The 18,724-nt window shown below is 34.9% G+C and overlaps 1 protein-coding gene and 1 pseudogene across 1 annotated transcript in view; one reads left to right on the top strand and one right to left on the bottom strand.

Moving 5' to 3' along the window:
- LOC118922368 (girdin-like) overlaps nt 1–18,724 on the bottom strand; it is a 107,271-nt gene that overhangs the window by 43,622 nt on the left and 44,925 nt on the right. Inside the window, 3 exon segments of the mRNA XM_057497006.1 lie at nt 6,032–6,189; nt 13,133–13,273; nt 14,502–14,585. Of these exon segments, the coding sequence (XP_057352989.1) occupies nt 6,032–6,189; nt 13,133–13,273; nt 14,502–14,585 (383 nt within the window).
- On the top strand, nt 9,310–10,453 carry LOC118909524 (sushi repeat-containing protein SRPX-like; annotated as a pseudogene).

Below are 18,724 nucleotides of genomic sequence, written 5' to 3'. Positions count from 1 at the left end.
TGATACACAATCTTATGAAGGTTTCACATGAACAACATTGTGATTTCAACAGTCACTCATATTATCAAGGCCCCCTGCCCTGACCCCATCGCAGTCACTGTCTATCAGCATAGTAAGATGCTATAGAGTCATTACTTGTCTTCTCTGTGCTATACTGCCTTCCCCGTGCCCCCCCACTACATTATGTGTGTTAATCACAATGCCCCTTAATCCCCTTCTCCTGCTCTCTCCACCCCAACCCCTTCCCTTTGGTAACCGCTGGTCCCTTCTTGGAGTCTGTGAGTCTGCTACTGTTTTGTTTCTTCAGTTTTGCTTTATTGTTATACTCCACAAATGAGTGAAATCATTTGGTACTTGTCTTTCTCCTCCTGGCTTATTTCACTGAGCATAATACCCTTGAGCTCCATCCATGTTGTTGTGAAAAGTAGGATTTATTTTCTTTTTATGGCTGAATAATACTCCATTGGTACTCACTCCATCATTTTCAACTTCACTTCTTGCCATTGCCCTCCTTAAATCGTATTGAAATTCTTCAACTTCACCTTCTGCTCACAACACCCAAATAAGCTTTTTCAACGTAGTTAATGTCTAATAAAGCTGAAATGTGACTATCTCTATGAAAACTTCTTTACACCCTCCCTTTTCACTACCAAGTCAGAAATGACCAAAAGTCCTTTAGGTTTCAACTGTAGGCTATATGGACTTCTTATATAACTCTAGTTTCATGTAACTTCACTGATTAAAAGTTTATCTCAAAATTCAATTTAAAAATGGGCAAAGGAACTGAATAAACATTTCGCCAAAGATGACGCACATATGACCAAAAGGCACAGGAAAAGATGCTCCACATCATTAGTCATCAGGGAAATGCAACTCAAAACCACAATGAGGTATCACTTCACACTTACTAGCATGGCTGTATCCAAAAAAGAATATAATATAAGTATTGGTGAGGATACGGAAAAACTGAGGCCCTCAGACATTGCTGGTGCAAATGTAAAATAGTGCAGACAGTCTGACAGTTCTTCAAAAGGCTAAACATAGAGCTACCATATAACACAGCATTTCTCCTTCTTGGTATACAACCACCAAGATAAATGAAAACAAATGCCCACATACAGACTTGGATATGAATGATCATAGTAACCTTGTTTTATAAAGCCAAAAAGGAGAAGCAATCCAAACACACAACTCATAAATGGATAAATAAAATGTGATATATTCATGTAATGGAATAGTATTCAGCCATAAAAGGAATGAAGTACTGAAACATGCTAGAATGAGGATGAACCTTGACAACATTATGCTAAGTGAAAGAAGCCAATAACAAAAGGCCACATAATATATAATTTCATTTATATGAAATGTCCAGAATAGGCAAATCCATGGACTAGAAAGTAGATTAATGGTTCCCAAGAGCCTTGAGCAAAAAGGGACAGGGAATGGCTGCTAATGAGTATGCAGTTTCTTTGTGTGGTGTTAAAAATTACTTGATATTAGATGGTATGTGATGGTTGCCCAGCTCTATGAATTATATAAAAATCACTGAATTGTATACATTAGAAACATGAATTTTCTGATTTGTGAATTATATCTCAATAAATCTACTTTAAAAAAGTACATAATTTGTGGGAAAGAAAAACTGAATACATGAGATACAAGGAAGCAGAGAAAATTATTAAAGAAAGTCTTTGATAACTGAGAAGTGACTGGTGGTTACCATGGGGCGGGGTTAGGATGGGTAGGTGAAAGAGATAATAGGCACAAAATCTAAATCATAATGTAAGTTGGTTGCAGGGATGAAGTGCACCATGGAGAATACAGTCAATGATTCTGTAAAATCTTTCTATGTTGACAGATAGTAACTGCATTAGTTGGGGTGAGGATTTAACAATGTGAGTAACTGTTGAATCACTGTGTTGTATACTTGAAAACACTATAATACTGTATGTCAACTATATTTCAATAAAAAAGAAGAAAAAAATGAAGTTTTTTATGTTAACTAATGCAAATAGTGAAATTCACAAGGAATTATGTATTCTTCCATCCAATTCATAAATTATGCTTTTACTCTGTATATTAATAAATCAAAAGCAATTATATTACAATGTACTACCCATAAGTAATTATGCTATCCATTGCATGTTCTCATTACAATTATTTATTTCCATTAGGTATAAGGCAACCTGAACTATTTTTACCTACCATGATTCCCACACCTTATCACTTTAGTAAAGATCTGTCCCAACAAAAATACATAAAACTAATGTTAATAGAAGAAATCCATGAAGGAATGCATTTTCAGAGAATAACAAAGATGGCATTTGAAAAAATGTTAGTTACTGGGAATACCTGTTATAGCTGGCACATTTATTTACTCATTTAAAATCCTCATTTACATTTTTCCACCAGCATATGAGACACTCAATTTTATCAATCACTCTAAGTTGCTTGGAATTTTAAAATACTCCATGGCCAAGTAAGTTTTATTTAAAAATCAAATTTTAATATAGTGTAAAATGTTAAATGAGTTCACAGCCATCACTGCAATTCTAACTGCATACATTAAATACTGAAGAAGATTATGCTAAATTATATGGAAACAACTAGTGTTCACTGTTTAGGCTATCCATTAACTGTCAGTCAAACTAAGAACAGCAATCTCTCCTCCAACTTCCCTGGTGCAGCTGTTTATAGAATATCCTGGGCGTGTTCACTTCAACAGGTACATAATAATACAGACATCCACAATGAAAGCTGTATCTTTTTGTTTTCAAGTTTTCCTACAGACTCTGCATTTTTAATACCTTGTATATTCAGTCAGATTTTTAAACCAAATGTTTTAAATAATCAGTAAATAAACTTAATCACTATATAGTGTCTTTAAATTTAAATCTATACTCTGAAGTCCAAATCTAGGAGAAAACATCAAGAAAAAAGGTAAAAAGAAAAAAACTCCAAACACAAAAATCCTGTGTTCTTTTTGAAGTGCAAAATAAAAAATCTCCACTAGAGATTGGTTATGGCTTTACAGGCATAGCTCAGAGATACTGCAGGTTTGGTTCCAGACCACCCCAATGAAGCAAATAATCACAAGAAAGCGACTATCACAAAAAAACAAGTCAAATGAATTTCTTGCTTTCCCAATGCATGTAAAAGTCAGATTTACACTATACTGTAGTTAACAGTGTGTAATAGCATTATGTCTAAAAATATATACATATGTTAACTTTAAAATACATATTGCTAAAAAATGCTAACCATCACCCGAGTTTTCAGCAAGTTATCATCTTTTTGCTGGTGGAGTCTCTTGCCTCCATGGTGCTGGCTGCTGACTGCTCAGGGTGGTGGTTGCTGAAGGCTGGGCTGGCTGGGGCAATTTCTTAAAACAACAATGAAGTTTGCCATACTGACACTCTTCCTTTCGTGGCTGGTTTCTCTGGAGCATGTTACGCTGTTTGATAGCATTTCACCCACGGTGGAACATCTTTCAAAGCTGGAGTCAGTCCTCTCAAACTCCGCTGCTGCTTTATCAACTCAGTTTATGTAGTAGTCTAAACCGTTTGTTGTCATTTCAACAATCTTCACAGCATCTTCAGCAGGAATGGATAGCATCTCAAGAAACCACTTTCTTTGCTCATCCATAAGAAGGAAATCTGCATCCATTCAAGTTTTACCATGAGGTTGCAGCCATTCAGTCACATTTCCTGGCTCCACTTGTAATTCTAGTTCTCTTTCTGTTTTTGTGACATCTGCAGTTACTTCCGCCTCAGAGTCTTGAACTCCTCAAAGTCATCCATGAAGGCTGGAGTTAACTTCTTCCAGTCTGTTAATATTGACAATTTTGAGCTCTCTCCACGAATCACAAGTGTCCTTAATGGCATCTAGAATAGTGACTACTTTCCAGGTTTTCAGTTTACTTTGGCCAGATCCATCAAAGGAATCTACCTATGGCAGCTATAGCCTTATGAAATGTATTTCTTAAATAATAAGACTTGCAAGTCAGAATTACTCCTTGATCCATGGGCTGCAGAATGGCTGTTGTGTAAGCAGACACGCAAACACATTGCTCTTGTTGCACATCTCCACCAGAGCTGTTGGGTGAGCAGGTGCGTTGCCAATGAGCAGTAGTGTTATGAAAGGAATCTTTTTTCTGAGCAGTCAGTCTCAACAATGGGCCTGATATTTGCAGTAAACCATACTGTAAACAGATAGGCTGTCATCCAGGCTTTGTTGTTCCATATACGGAGAACAGGTAGAGTAGACTTAGCGTAATTCTTAAGGGCCCTAGCGTTTTCAGAATGGTCAATGAACACTGGCTTCAACTTCAAGTCACCAGCTGCATTACCCCCTAACAAGAGAGCCAGCCTGTCCTTTGAAGCTTTGAAGGCAGGCTTTGACTTCTCCTTTCTAGGTATGGAAGTCCGAGGTGGCAAGTTCTTCTGATACAAGGCTGTTTTGTTTACATTGAAAATCCACTGCTCAGTGCAGCCACCTTCAAGAGTTGCCTTAGCCAGATCTCCTGGATAACTTGATGCAGCTTCTGCGTCAGCACTTGCTGCTTCACCTGCACTTAGATGTGTTTTGGAGACATCTTCCTTCCTAAAACCTTAAGAACCAACCTCTGCTACCTTCAAACTTTTCTTCTGCCCCTTCCTTACCTCTCTCAGCCTTTATAGAATTGAAGATAGTTAGGGCCTTGCTCTGGATGAGGCTTTGGCTTTAAGGAATGTGGTGGCTGCTTTGGTCTTCTATCCAGACCACTAAACCTTTCTCCAGATCAGCTGTTCCACTTTTTCTTCATCCATGGGTTAACCAGAGTAGCGCTTTTAATATCCTTCAAGAACTCTTCCTTTGCGTTCACAACTTGGCTAAGTGGCGCAAGAGGCCTAGCTTTCAGCCTGCCTCGGTTGTTGACATGCCTTCCTCGCTAAGCTTAACCATTTCTAGCTTTTGATTTAAAGTGAGAGATGTGCAACTCTTCCTTTCACTTGAACACTTTAGAGCCCATCGTAGGGTTATTAACTGGCCTAATTTCAATATTGTTGTGTCTCGGGGAATGGGGAGGCCCGAGAACACGGAGAGAGAGGGGAATGGCCGGTTGTTAGAGCAATCAGAACATGCACAACACTTATGGATTAACTTTGGGGTGTGTTTGTGATACCCCAAAACAATTACAGTAGCCTTAAAGATCACCGATCACAGATCACCGTAACGAACTTAACAATAATGTAAAAGTTGAAATATTGTGAGAATTTCCAAAATGTGACACAACATGAAGTGAGCAAATGCTTTTGGAAAATGACACCGATAGACTTACTTGACACAGGATTGCCACAAACCTTCAATTTGTAAAGAAAGCAGTATCCGTGAGCGCAGTAAAGCCAAGTACGCAATTAAAGAGCAATAGAATGAGGTATGCCTCGACATTTTCATCACCAAGGAATGCTTATGTGACATTTATACTGACTTTTCTATAATGATCTTTGAAGATTAAATAAACATAATTTCATCAGCACTAATCAATCTGAGTATTTACCATTTCTAAGTACATGACTCAAGCATTTCCATTACTCAGTACAGAGAATACATACACAATATAATTTTTTTGTAATACTTTATGCTAACAATTCAGTCTTTTATAACATTAATTTTAAGACTAGACTTGTTGATCTGATTTGGTGGATGCTAGTATTTTGGATTTCATGGGATGTTAAAATTAAAAAAATTAAGAAGACCCCAAAATGCCAAGGAAGAACATTATTTTATAAATGAAAGGATATTTTAAAACTAGAAAGACAGGAAGGACATAAATCCGGAATAAAGGATATACTTTAGACTGTTAAGATTAAGCATTAGGAAATCCTTATGCCAGTTTCCTTATTTTTCTCATTTTGACAAATACTAGTAAAACTCTGACACAGGCCAGTCAATGGGAACCATTGCTGCATATGCCATAGGTCTATAAACATTACTTAGGTCAACTCTGTGACCATATAAATTCAATGAAACTTGAAAATCAGCAACTTACAATTCGTCCCTAAGCCTTCTTATCTTGGCTTTAGCATCTGCCAGTTGTCGACTTTCTGTTTGCTTCATGCCTGGAGAACCACAGGGTGACTGTACAGATGAAGAGGCATGGGGTAGAAAGTGCAGACCATCTTGCTCTTCAGAGAGTTCTATGATAGTCTAAGGAAATACAGAAATAAACACAGATTCACTTTTAGTATTCTAGGTTATGAGAACATCAACATGATTCACTGCATGTAGTACTGTACTACAATATGAAAAACAACTTATTGGTCAAAAAATATCTTAACTTTGTGATATGTAGCTCTCATTTTTAAAAGTTTCATTCAATAATTCATGGATAAGCTATTTAGTTGACAATACTAGAAGACAACGTACTATTTTTTTCCTTCCTAGTTCTTTTAAGAAATCAATTGTGATAAAAGTAACTATTCCGTTAGCAATGTTGGAAAGGCATAGGAAAATGACATAGAAAATAAATTAACCCAAGAGTGATATGTCTACAACTGTGCTCACCAATATTGTAGCCAATAGCACAAGTAGTTATTTAATTAAAATCTTTTAAAGTTAAAAACAAGGTTCCCTTGTCATACTAGCCACCTTTCAAGTGCACAATGGCCATATATAACAAGTGGTTACCGTACTGCACAGAGCAGAAATACAATCTTGCCATCACTGCAGAACTGGACAATGCTCTAGAACTGACCTAACAGGGGCCTGACAGGGACCTAATAGAACCTCAGAAGTTTAGTTCAATTTCTTAATTCTGCAAGTAAGTTAACTGAGTCACAGAAATTGATTTGCTTATGATCACACAAGCTAGTAGCAAGCAACGCCAAGACTCTAGGCCAGTCTCTTGACTCCATATCCTATGCTCTCCTCTTATAGTACTGGCTGGTCCAATCTGCTTCCCATGTCAATGCTACTTTTATTTCTTTGTCTAAAGACCCTCTATGGGACACAAATCTCCTTCTACTTATCCTAGACCTGAACTTTAAAGGGCTATTTAACCTACATGTACTTCATTCAATCATATTCTCCTCTAATTTTCCTCTTTTTGAAAACTCTCTTTATTCTAAACTAATTCCTCAGGGTTTCTTTCAAACTCCTCAGGCAAACAGAAATTGTCTTCAATAGCAACTTCAACTGTCCTGCTCCAGAATGGGTGGGAATACCACCTTGGGACCATGAAATCACAATCCTCACTTTGTTTCTCATCACCAAGTCTTATAATGCCCTCATGAATCATTACTTTTCTTCTTTTTTTTAACCACTCATCACAATTCATTTCTTTATCCTTTGGGTTTTTTTTTTCAGCACCTGAATCAAGGTCTGTCCAACTATTGCTTTTACAGATTCCAGTATGCCTACTAATAAACCACAGAGTGCGGCTTCCCAGTCCCTTTTCTCTCTACAACTCCACATCCACTTGCTATTCAATAAATAGAGGTTTCTCCATGAGAACCATTCCCCTTTTATGCCATGTTTCCTACTAGCATTACTCCCAAGTCAATGTATCTATCCTAAACCTTTAATCACTCAATTCCCTGCTTTTTGCCCACTCAAAAAGATTATTCTTTTACTCTAGAGTTCCTACTTAGCCTGGAACTACAATTTAGCCCTTAAGTATCACCCTTATTTTTGAATTTACAATCATTCCATTCTTTGACTCTGAATCACACTGGAGAACAAAAAAAAAGGGAATGAATATTTAGAGAACTTTTAGCTAGGGGATTTTCCTATAAGAGCTCATTCAATATTATAATCTGCAATAGAGATATTATGTCTGGACACATAAGGAAACTGAGGTTCATATAGATTAAATAACCAAAGTCACATATCTAATGGTAGTTAACAGGAATTCAAATTAAAGTTTGACTAAAACACTATGTTATTTTTTTATCATTAGTTTTTCTATTCCTGCTCCAAGGTGATAAAGAACTCTATAAGAAAAACAAAAACAAAAAAATACACAGCACTGATACAGATCATGACATCCATTTTCAAGTAAGTTCTTTGTAAGGCCCATCAATTGTTTTATTGGAAATCTTGCTCAGTTCCTGGCATGTCCTTATCCAGCATAGTAGTGGGCACAAAAAGAGTTGTTCATAATTATTTAACTAAATGATTCACAAAATGGAAAATGCAAGAGAAGTACTGAAGACACATAGTCAATTTGAACTTAGTTAAGTAGTGAAATAGAGATTATCAAGAGCTTCCAGATGCCAACAGAGTACAAAAGAACTATGGACAGCAAACTATTTTTTAAAAATAAAAAAAGAAAGAAACCTGGTACTAAGAATTAAGAGTATCCAGAAGTATTTTCAACTAAGATTACATAGCATTTTTACTTCCAATGGTGACAGTTTCTTGAGCTCAAAGCTTCCAAACATTTCAAAAAAATCTGAGAGAAAATGGTATTAAAGCATAACTTTAATTTCATAAGTCGCCTCTCGTCCTTCTGACCCTAGACATTCTACTAGCAGTTGCAAATAACATCTTCTTTCTTTAAATTCCTATAGTATTTAGATAGATATCTCATTTGGTAATTATCACTTTTAAAATTTTATTACAGTTAATTATTTTATTAAAATAACTTCCCTATTTGATTATAACAATCTATGCTTCTTTTTGAAAGTTAGTTTGTTGCTCCAACACACTCTCAGTACAAGACCTTGCAAAAAGCAGGGGCTTACTAATATATTAGAATGAACACAAAAAGATATATCAAGGCTGAGAACAAAATTCAGGTGACCTGATAATTCTACTTACAGCACTTATCATTAAGGAAAATAATCAAAGATATGTTTTAGGTAAAGGTGGATTTAGGCAAAGGTATTATAATGGTTAGGAACACAAGAATTGGAATTAAACTCGGCAAGTTATTTAACTTCTCTGAGTTTGAATATCCTCGTCTATAAAATGGGGTTATTGCATAGAATTGATAAGATAGTATTGGATAAACTTGTAACACAAAGCTTGGCAAAAAAATAAACAGCAATAATAAAGAGATCTTAAATTTATTAAGCTCTCCTATTTGGTTCTTAATAAAAGGAGATGATTAAAAAGATACTTGTTCTACAGCAGTAAGAATAAGAAAGTGAAGAGTAATTAAAAACAGGGTGACCAAACTATACTTTCTAGACTGAAGAGACAATTAAGACTAAAGATCAATTAGAACAGGAAAAAAAGGGCTCTCTGTTCTAAACAGAGAGAGCATCCCCAGTGGGCAGCTTGCAGTTGCCAATACTGACTGAAAAGTGACGTCTCACTCATGCCATGCCCGCAAATGTAGGGTTCTTAAGTGCATAGATGGTGCCTATTTTAACTCCCAGTGTGAGGCTACTACTGCTCACCAGGGTACACATTATAGGTTTGTATAGGGTATGGAGTAGACCTTCAATATTTATTTGTTTAAATATATTTAAGTGGAAGCAGTCATGTGTATGGATAGGGAGGAGCTGTCGGCCAGTCTCTTGTGTTCATATGGAACTTACTAGAATCAAATGCCCACTAATGCAACCAAATAAACTGACAGTCCATGTGTCCAGGGAGACTCCTGAGGGAAGAAACACATCAGACAACATTTTAACTGATGTTATTCTAAAAGGCATCCTCCCAGACTTGAATTTTCAAGGAGACAACAAGATCCAGTACACAGTTCAGAACAGGGCCAAGAAGAAGGGCATTTGCAAGGAAGACACACTAGCAGAAACTCAACTCTCCAGAGAACGGTTACATAAAGTGCTCCAGCAACAGCCATAATTACAGACCCACCTGTGGGTCCTACTGCTACAGACCTTCTGCATTATTGGCTATGAACTACAGGGTATCCCTGACCAAGTCTGTCAGTCCAACCTGGCTTGGTCTGGCACAGAGCCCCCATGTACATCCATGAATGTCAATGTGGGTGTCCTAGAATAGCAGTTTTGTGACTCCTGGATAAGTTTTATCAGAAAAGGAGGGTCCTCACAGTGTCCATACCCATAGCTGGAAACCTCTTCTGGCTGCAGCTGGGAATGCTACAACAAGGACAGCACGGCCTGGATCTTTGATACCTCACAGTGCTGGAGCTGGTAGGCATGTCCAGCAGGATGGGAGCAAAGATTATGCCTCCAGCACTAGTGCTGCAGCTCAAGCTGTTACTGCAAATTCCACTCTGCTCCTTCAGTGTGGTGCTAGAGGATAAGGATGGCACAGACAAGGAGCATAAGGTCTCTCTGGTGAACCCTATGACTCTCTTCAACTTGACTGAGGCTTTCCCCTTGAGAAAGAGGAGGTGGTCCTACAAGCTGAAATGGGCCAAATCTGTAACACCCTATCTGAAACACTTGGGAGTTCCACTTTTCTTTCTACATGGTGCTATGCACACAGAAAGGCCTTGAAAATCTTTGATATGCAGATTTTTATTTATAAGTTTTAAGTCTATTTTATAAGCCTTCTTTGTACTTAAAAATTAGCATAATGCTTTTTGTACTTTGCAGTGTTCCCAAAAATGATATAAATGTGGTAGTTACTCTTTCTTTCCTAATTCCATCTTTGCTGGTGTTATCAGTGTGACATATATAACTTTTTTCTATGTTACTTTTTACATAAAATTTTTATTAATGAAATGTTTTGGAGAAAAAAGTCAAAAAAAGTTAAAGGGAAAATCTAAACAGCTTGATTCAATCCAAAAAAAAGACAGAGAATTATATTTACATTTGTTTAATATTTTTCACAATTATCTTAAATTATCTTTTCTAATTAGTCCACTAGCAACCCAAATTGAAAAAATTTTACCCCAGAAAACTGGGTTTAAACTAGCTTTCCAGATACGTGATATGAGAATGTGACTTCTTTTTTCTTGTTAGAAAAACAAATTCATTTAAAATGTTTCTTAATCAGTCAAGATAATAGATTTTAAAAGATTTTTCATCACTCTGTGCTTTTATATTTTGACACAGATCATGTAATGACAAGTATTTTGTTCACATTTCTCCAAAATTTCTTCCTTCACCCCATATTAATCATTTCATGTGAGGTCAATTTATACATATGCACCAGTTACATGAAACTAAAGTATAGATTTTTGGAAATAATTCCTCAGAAGTTGGAGGACACCTTATCAAAATGCTCTAGAACAAAGAATGTTCTAGAGAATTGATAAAGCAGTAAAATGCACTAATATTAAAAGACTATACAGTATATTCAGTATATATATATATATATATATATATATATATATATATACATAGTAAATATGATTCAAAATTCAGATTGAAAATGAAATGACCTAAGTACCTCAGAATAAGTTTGACATATACTCAGGATACTTTTTAGTTCACTGTTTTCTTTCTTCAATCTCAATGTCTTAGATTTTTTTTTAAATTTAGTTGTTGCTCTAAAATATTTACTTATTTCCTGTACTTTTTCTCTTTTAATATCCAAATAAAACTGAAAATTCTTATCAGAAATGAATATAGCAACACAGTATAGCAACACAGAGTTTTGGTTCATAAAATAAAAATCTTTAGGAATTTCTTTGATGTACTCTTTCATTAGTCCCACGAGTGATCAAATTTTCTATAAATAAGCCCAAAACTGCCTCTCCCATGTAAACGGAACATCTGATCAAAGCAACACATTCTCCTGAAAGGCAGAGTACTCTGGTCAGCTATTAAGAAAACATTACTCAGCATCATTTGCAACAAAGTCTAGACTCCTCTAAAAATTATAAGTTGCTTTCAGAGTGTGCAGGCAAAAAAATCTGTGTAATTTTGTTCTCCTTAAAAAGCAAAGTACTCTCTGGAAATGTAAACCAGTTCAACCATTGTGGAAAGCAGTATGGAGGTTCCTCAAAATGCTCAAAATAGAAATACCATTTGTCCCAGGAATTCCACTCCTAGGAATTTACCCTAAGAATGCAGCAGCCTAGTTTGAAAAAGACAGATGCACCCCTATGTTTATTGCAGCACTATTTACAATAGCCAAGAAATGGAAGCAACCTAAGTGTCCATCAGTAGATGAATGGATAAAGAAGATGTGGTACATATACACAATGGAATATTATTCAGCCATAAGAAGAAAACAAATCCTACCATTTGCAACAATACGGATGGAGCTAGAGGGTATTATGCTCAGTGAAATAAGCCAGGCGGAGAAAGACAAGTACCAAATGATTTCACTCTTATGTGGAGTATAAGAACAAAGAAAAAACTGAAGGAACAAAACTGCAACAGAATCACAGAACCCAAGAATGGACTAACAGTTACCAAAGGGAAAGAGACTGGGGAGGATGGGTGGGAAGGGAGAGATCAGGGGGGAGAAAAAAGAAAGGGGGCATTACGATTAGCATGTATAATCAGCATGTATAATGTGGAAGGGGGGCACAGGGAGGGCTGTGCAGCACAGAGAAGACAAGTAGTGATTCTACAGCATCTTACCACGCTGATGGACAGTGACTGTAATGGGGTTTGTCGGGGGGACTTGGTGATGGGGGGAGTCTAGTAAACATAATGTTACTCATGTAATTGTAGATTAATGATACCAAAATAAATAAATAAATACATCTAAGAAAAATAAAAGCAAAGTACTCTCTTAAAGGAGGGTATAATAATTCTTTTTTTAAAAATCACACTTCATTATACTGACTACAGAAATTTGAAAGCTTTTGTGGGACATTTTATTCAGAACACCTATTATTCTCCTTTCATTAACACTTATTTTTCTAAACTCAAAATGTGGCAATAAAACTAAGATAACTTTAAGTTGATTCTTAAGCTTCAAGGCAATGATTTTTCCACTTATATCAACAATATCTTCAGTTTCACATTTTTGTACTTCTGCCAGAGCTATGGAGATGACTGCAAAAACATACAGGACGAAAATCAGAATAACAATTTAAAAGGAAGGAGAAAAGAAAACCTAATTGCAATCTGCTTACTAGCAATTTGGGGATTTTATACATCCTTTCTAGTTCCTGTGTTGCACAAAAAAAGATATACAGTACTTTAATCCTGCCCCTAAGCAACAGAGTATAAATTCTAAAAACTCTCTGAAGCTACTTTTTTCCTATTTTGGAAAGCAAACTTTTATAATACACTGAAAGAAATCCACAAACCTCTGAATGTTCATCTCTTTCATCTATAAGTCTTTTTAGATGCAATGCCATATTTTTCAAGAGTGGTTCTAGTTCCTCTTGAGACATATCAGTCTCTTCCACCCACCGAAGATCAAACACATTCTCCTGATTATTGATTACCTTTAGGAAAGCAAACCAATTAAACAATTAAAAAATGGCTAATACTTAAAAACTGGTTTCATTTTAGTACAATATTTGTTGAGATATATAATATTCATATTTATGTATTCATATTTATATAATAAAATTCATACTTATATATTAAAATATGAAAAAGATTTTTAAGAATGGAAAAGCTATATAAGTAAAATACTTATTCCTTACTTTCCATTTCTGACCATGATTCTAATATTTTCCTTTAACTTTTATAATAAACAGAAAGAATAACACTTTCAAGAATGGTGGCAAATTTCATAACTTGCAATACTTAGCATTTATTCAAAATAAAATACAAACCACAAAGCTAGCATAAACAAACATATATACACACATACATAAACCAATACCAACAAAACTGTATTTACAGAGTACTAATGTGCTTACTGGTGACAACAATATTACAGACAAGAAAGCTGGGCTCTGTGAATGTTAACTATGAGAAAAGATGGTAGATGGAACACAAAGTCATTTAGATAATATTTTTAAACACCACCATTTATTTCCACCATTTAAAAATTTGCTCCTCTCCCTTTTCAGTTCTTTTTCTACTTAACATGGAAAATCTCATATGCTCTAGTTCTAAAGTCTTGTTAAGCATGCAAGATTAAAAGCATATCACTGGATAGAGGCAGAAATGGCAGCTTTTAAAATCAATCTTAACAAAGAAATTATCTTAACTTTAATTATTTGACATTGCACAGTATGTCCTAGATTTAAGTTTTATATGGATACTACAAATCACTAAGGAATTTATTATTCAAGTAATATTTTCAACAAAAATTATGCTGAATATTCATTCAAAAGAAAATCACTGGAAGAACATAATACTAAGGTTGTTATTTTACCTTACCTCACTTTAGTTTTGAATTACAGGAAGTGATCCACTTTCTACTGCTTCCATTTACTACACTACTCACTCTGTGCTAACAAAGACATATACTTCATCAAATTAACACTTTGTGCCTATGTCCCTACCACAGTACATCTGTAGTTAAGCACTGTGCCATATATAAGATAATTCATTTAAGAAACTATTTCTGACAAGAAGAAAACAATATGCCTAAAAGCAGAGTTCATCAGTATTTGACCTTCATGTGTTCATGCTTATTCTTTTGAGTATTTTGGGACATATTCAAATATACCACAGGCTTCATAAAGAGTACATAAAATTGTATGCAGGTTATATTACCTCTTGAATATGTGCAGCAACTGCTGCTTTTGTGTCAAAATTTAAGCTTTGAATTCTTCCAATAAATTCTTCTTTTTTCTGACACTAAAAGAAATGAATAAAACCATCATTCACACTTAACAGGTAAAGACCTTGATATGCTTTAACTAAAACTCATCAGGTCAAAAAGCCTGGCTATGTTTTGAACAGTACAATGAGGGTTTGTTTTACTTTGTATTTAAATGGTCTCTAATATACTTACCTAATAAAAAGATAAGAGTTCAGAAATATTTATTTAAAAAGCAAGTCACTGAAAATCCATACTATTTTTATGCTGGCAAGTTCTAAAGTGGGAAACCATTACACAACCTATCTGAGGTCAATGCAGTATTATTATTATGCTAACTTTACAAACAGAAGTAAAGAATCAAGAACTTGTCTCAGGGAGGGTGGGTTACTGCCAAAAAACACAGTGAGTCAGTGGCAGAATTCGAAATACAGCCCAAATGCTCAGTCTTTGGCTATCATCAAACAACACATCCTTTCTTCTTGGAAAAAAAATTCAAGCAATTTTTATTTCAAGTTTACAATTCATTCTCACATCTCCATCCTATCAATCTTAATAAAAGACCTACTTCTGAGGCCCAGTTCAACATTTATAAGGTAATACGACAAATGTTTAATTTGTTTCTACCATTACATAAAGCTACCAGGGGCAAAATTTAAGAATGCATATATATAAGTAAACATATATCAAGCAGAAAAGGCAGCATTCTTTATTGTGTAACTTTTAGAAAGCTTTAAATAAATAAAAAATATTACAATGCAAATGTAATCCCTTTCTTTGCAGTCAGTATTGAATAAAGATTAAACATGCATCTTAATCTCTGCCTTCTGTCCACATCTCTTCCACTGCAATCCAACTGCTAGTATAACTGTATTCTTGCAGTTACCAAAAGAGAAGTGCATACAAAATAGACAGCATTGCCTTGTCTAGCTTAGCTGCATCTCCTGAGACAATTTCTGAACTACTAGTGAAGGCAATATATTCAAAAAAGAAAAACTGGCTCTCTGATCAAGAAATTTAGCAAGGTTCTGATTTATATTCTACACATTACATCGAATCATAACATTCTGTTTCTATTGCCATACAATTCAGCTTAATCAAACACATTCCCTCCCATCAGTGCAAAAAGTTCCATATCTATGTTGTAAAAACACAATTATTAGGATGATATAATAATATTTAAAATTAAGTTACTAGGAATGTACATTTCCCAGCTGTGACTAGAAAGTCAGAAGTTTGGGGGAAATGGGATGAAAATCATGGATTTTTAAAACAAGAATATTTTTGTCCAGTAAATAATATTTGACAAGCCTAATGAAAATAATTAAGAATGACTTTCTGATAGTATGTTTGTAGCATACATAAAAACTAACTTTTTAGGTATGATAACCCCAATTTTTAAATTTACTGCTTCCAAAAATGTTGACCTATGCATAGTTTCTGAGCCAATGAGCATATAAAATGGCACAGTTAAGACTGAATCATTGAAGGGTCCTCCAATTCAACTGTCATATCTTTGACTTCAGTTTAAACTAAACACATATAACTTCCCTTTTCTAAGCCCCATAGCCATTGTTTCTTTACTTAAACTATCTTTAGGAGCTCAACCTCTAACAGTACCAACACAAATCAGTAACAAATCAGTAATTCTTCCTTTACCCTTAAAATACCCAGAATTTCTACTAAACTTCATCTTTATTCAAACTGTAAATGTTTTAAAAATTCTGAAAATGCTTTATAAATAGGTTTTCTTAAAGAATACAGAATGAAGTTTATAGGATCTTGAAGGATAGAAAAAAGAAAGACTATTAAAAGATGGAAAAGAGAATGAGAGAAGATTCAAACTTTGAAGTTAAATCATCAGACCACATGTTTTATACCGGTCTTGTCACATACTGTAATTACTAGCTACATGTGGCTACTGAGTTTTAAAATGTAGCTAGTGCTACATTTCTGAGAAATTGAATTTTAATTTTATTTGACTGTAGTTAATTTTAATTTAAATAGCTACATGTTCAGTGGCTATTGTACAAACAAGCCTAGCTCAAGAGCATAAAAAAGTCTGATGTTAAAAAAAGACATAAAAGTAGTTGCACTTTCAGCTATAAAGACTCTGGTGAAGACTGAATAATCATCAGCAAATTTTTTCCACTTAAAAGTAAGCTCTATTTTGTCTGTATATAAAGCTCTTCAAGGGTTATGAGCACTAAAGTTACTTCTAACTCTATTACAGTAACGGATTCCTAAGCCTGCAAAATACCATGATATTCCAAGAATATGATATGGACACTGGAATAACAGGAAAAAAACAGAAAAGCTATTTGGGTGGCAAGGTGCGGGAAGGAGAATTGCATTAACCCTAAAACTGACTTTCTTCCAGCAGAAAGTTTAAGTTCTTAATACATTATTCCTCAGATTCCTCATATTCACTTGGTACTCTTAGTGCTTTCACTTCTTAAAGGAAGAAGACAGGCTTATGTGGAAAAATTATACTAAAATAGAGGAAGGAATACCCAAAACAAGATACTGAAAATAATAAAGCAAGGAACACATTATAGTGCTTTCAATAATAAAAACACCAATCACTAAACAGATCATAGTTCTACCTAAGTAACACCAAAAATAAGCCACAATAAAAGAAATATAGGGAAACTAAAATTCTCTGCTTAAAAGATGACCATTACAAAAAAAAAAGCAGAAAATAATAAATGTTGGAGAGGATGTGGAGAAATTGGAACCCTTGTGTATTGGTGGGAATGTGAAGTGGTACAGATACTATGGAAAACAGTAGCAGTTGCTAAAAAAATTACAAACAGAACTACCATATCATACAGCAGTTCCCCTTCTGAATACATAGCAAAAGAATAGAAAGCAGGAGCTTGTGCTATTTGTGCAACCCATGTTCATAGCAGTGTTATTCACAGTAGCCAAAAAACAGAAGCAACCCAAGTGTCCATCAATGGATGAATGGAGAAACAAAATGTGGTATATATGCACAATGGAATACTATTTACTCTTGAAAAGGAAATTATGACACATTTCACAAATTGAGTGAATCTTAAAGAGATTATACTAAGGGTCCATTTACGAGAGGACAGATAGTATAGGATTCCACTTAGGTGAGGTCCTAGAGCAGTCAAATTCATAGAGACAGAAAGTGGAATGGTGGCTGTTAAAGGTTGGGAGCAAAAGGGATGGGGAGTTACCATTCAGTAGGTATAGAATTTCAGTTTTGGAAGAAGAGAAAGTTCTGTTGATGGATAGTGATGATGGTTGCATGACACTGTGAATGTACTTAGTGCTAGTGAACTGTAAATATTGGTTAAAATGGTAATTTTATGTTATGTAAATTTTTCCATGACTAAAAAAATTTTAAAAATATCAGCAAATAAATTACCTCTTTAAGTTAAGCTACATTTGTTATTTTCACATATTCTCGGAAAAAGAAATGCTTCAGCTAAAAGTTATAGATTGTTTTATCTCCCCAAAATGTAATACAATAATTAATATTTCAAAATGCTAATTTTTAAGATGCTTTACAGAAAACTGATAGGAAAACAAAAGACTGTAGCCCTCAAGCTGACCACGTTCGAAACTGGTTTTTGGAATCAAATACTAATGTTAGAATTGCTTGTGAGGGCACACGTTAAGGTCAAAATTTTAATTTCAAGCACATTTGACACTCAGTTATTTTCAAGCACTAATGGAACCTGGCCAAAGTCCAAAATAAATATTTTTGAATAGCCAGAGGTTCTTTGCGGATATAAAACCTAAGTTCTGCTGAAAAGGGGTGAATTCCGAGACTTGGTCTCAGAAGAGAAATCTCCAAACAACATACACTGCAAAATTTTTCCTTTTGTGTGGGATGAATTTGTGTGGGAATCTCTCAACTACCTCATAGTGGGGATGCAGGGCCATACATCTCTGAAAATTCTAGCTGATGCTCAGAAGTGGTTCAGGAGACTTGTGTTACCCACTGAAAAAGGTTCTGGAGGGAACTGACTGGTTTAGCCCACCAATAATGAAAATACCCAAGCACTGGTCTTGAACAGTTTTCTTCATATTCAAAGTTATTCCTATGGCTTACATATATATGTATTTATATATAAAAGTCTTAATTATAATTTATTCTGTGAGGTAAGATATTTGGATAGTGGCTAGTGTTACTGTTTTTGAA

This window comes from Manis pentadactyla, chromosome 2 (assembly GCF_030020395.1).
Source record: "Manis pentadactyla isolate mManPen7 chromosome 2, mManPen7.hap1, whole genome shotgun sequence".
NCBI classification, from domain to species: Eukaryota; Metazoa; Chordata; class Mammalia; order Pholidota; family Manidae; genus Manis; species Manis pentadactyla.
Note: the sequence above shows the minus strand (reverse complement) of the source record. Positions and strands in the feature narration are given on the sequence as shown.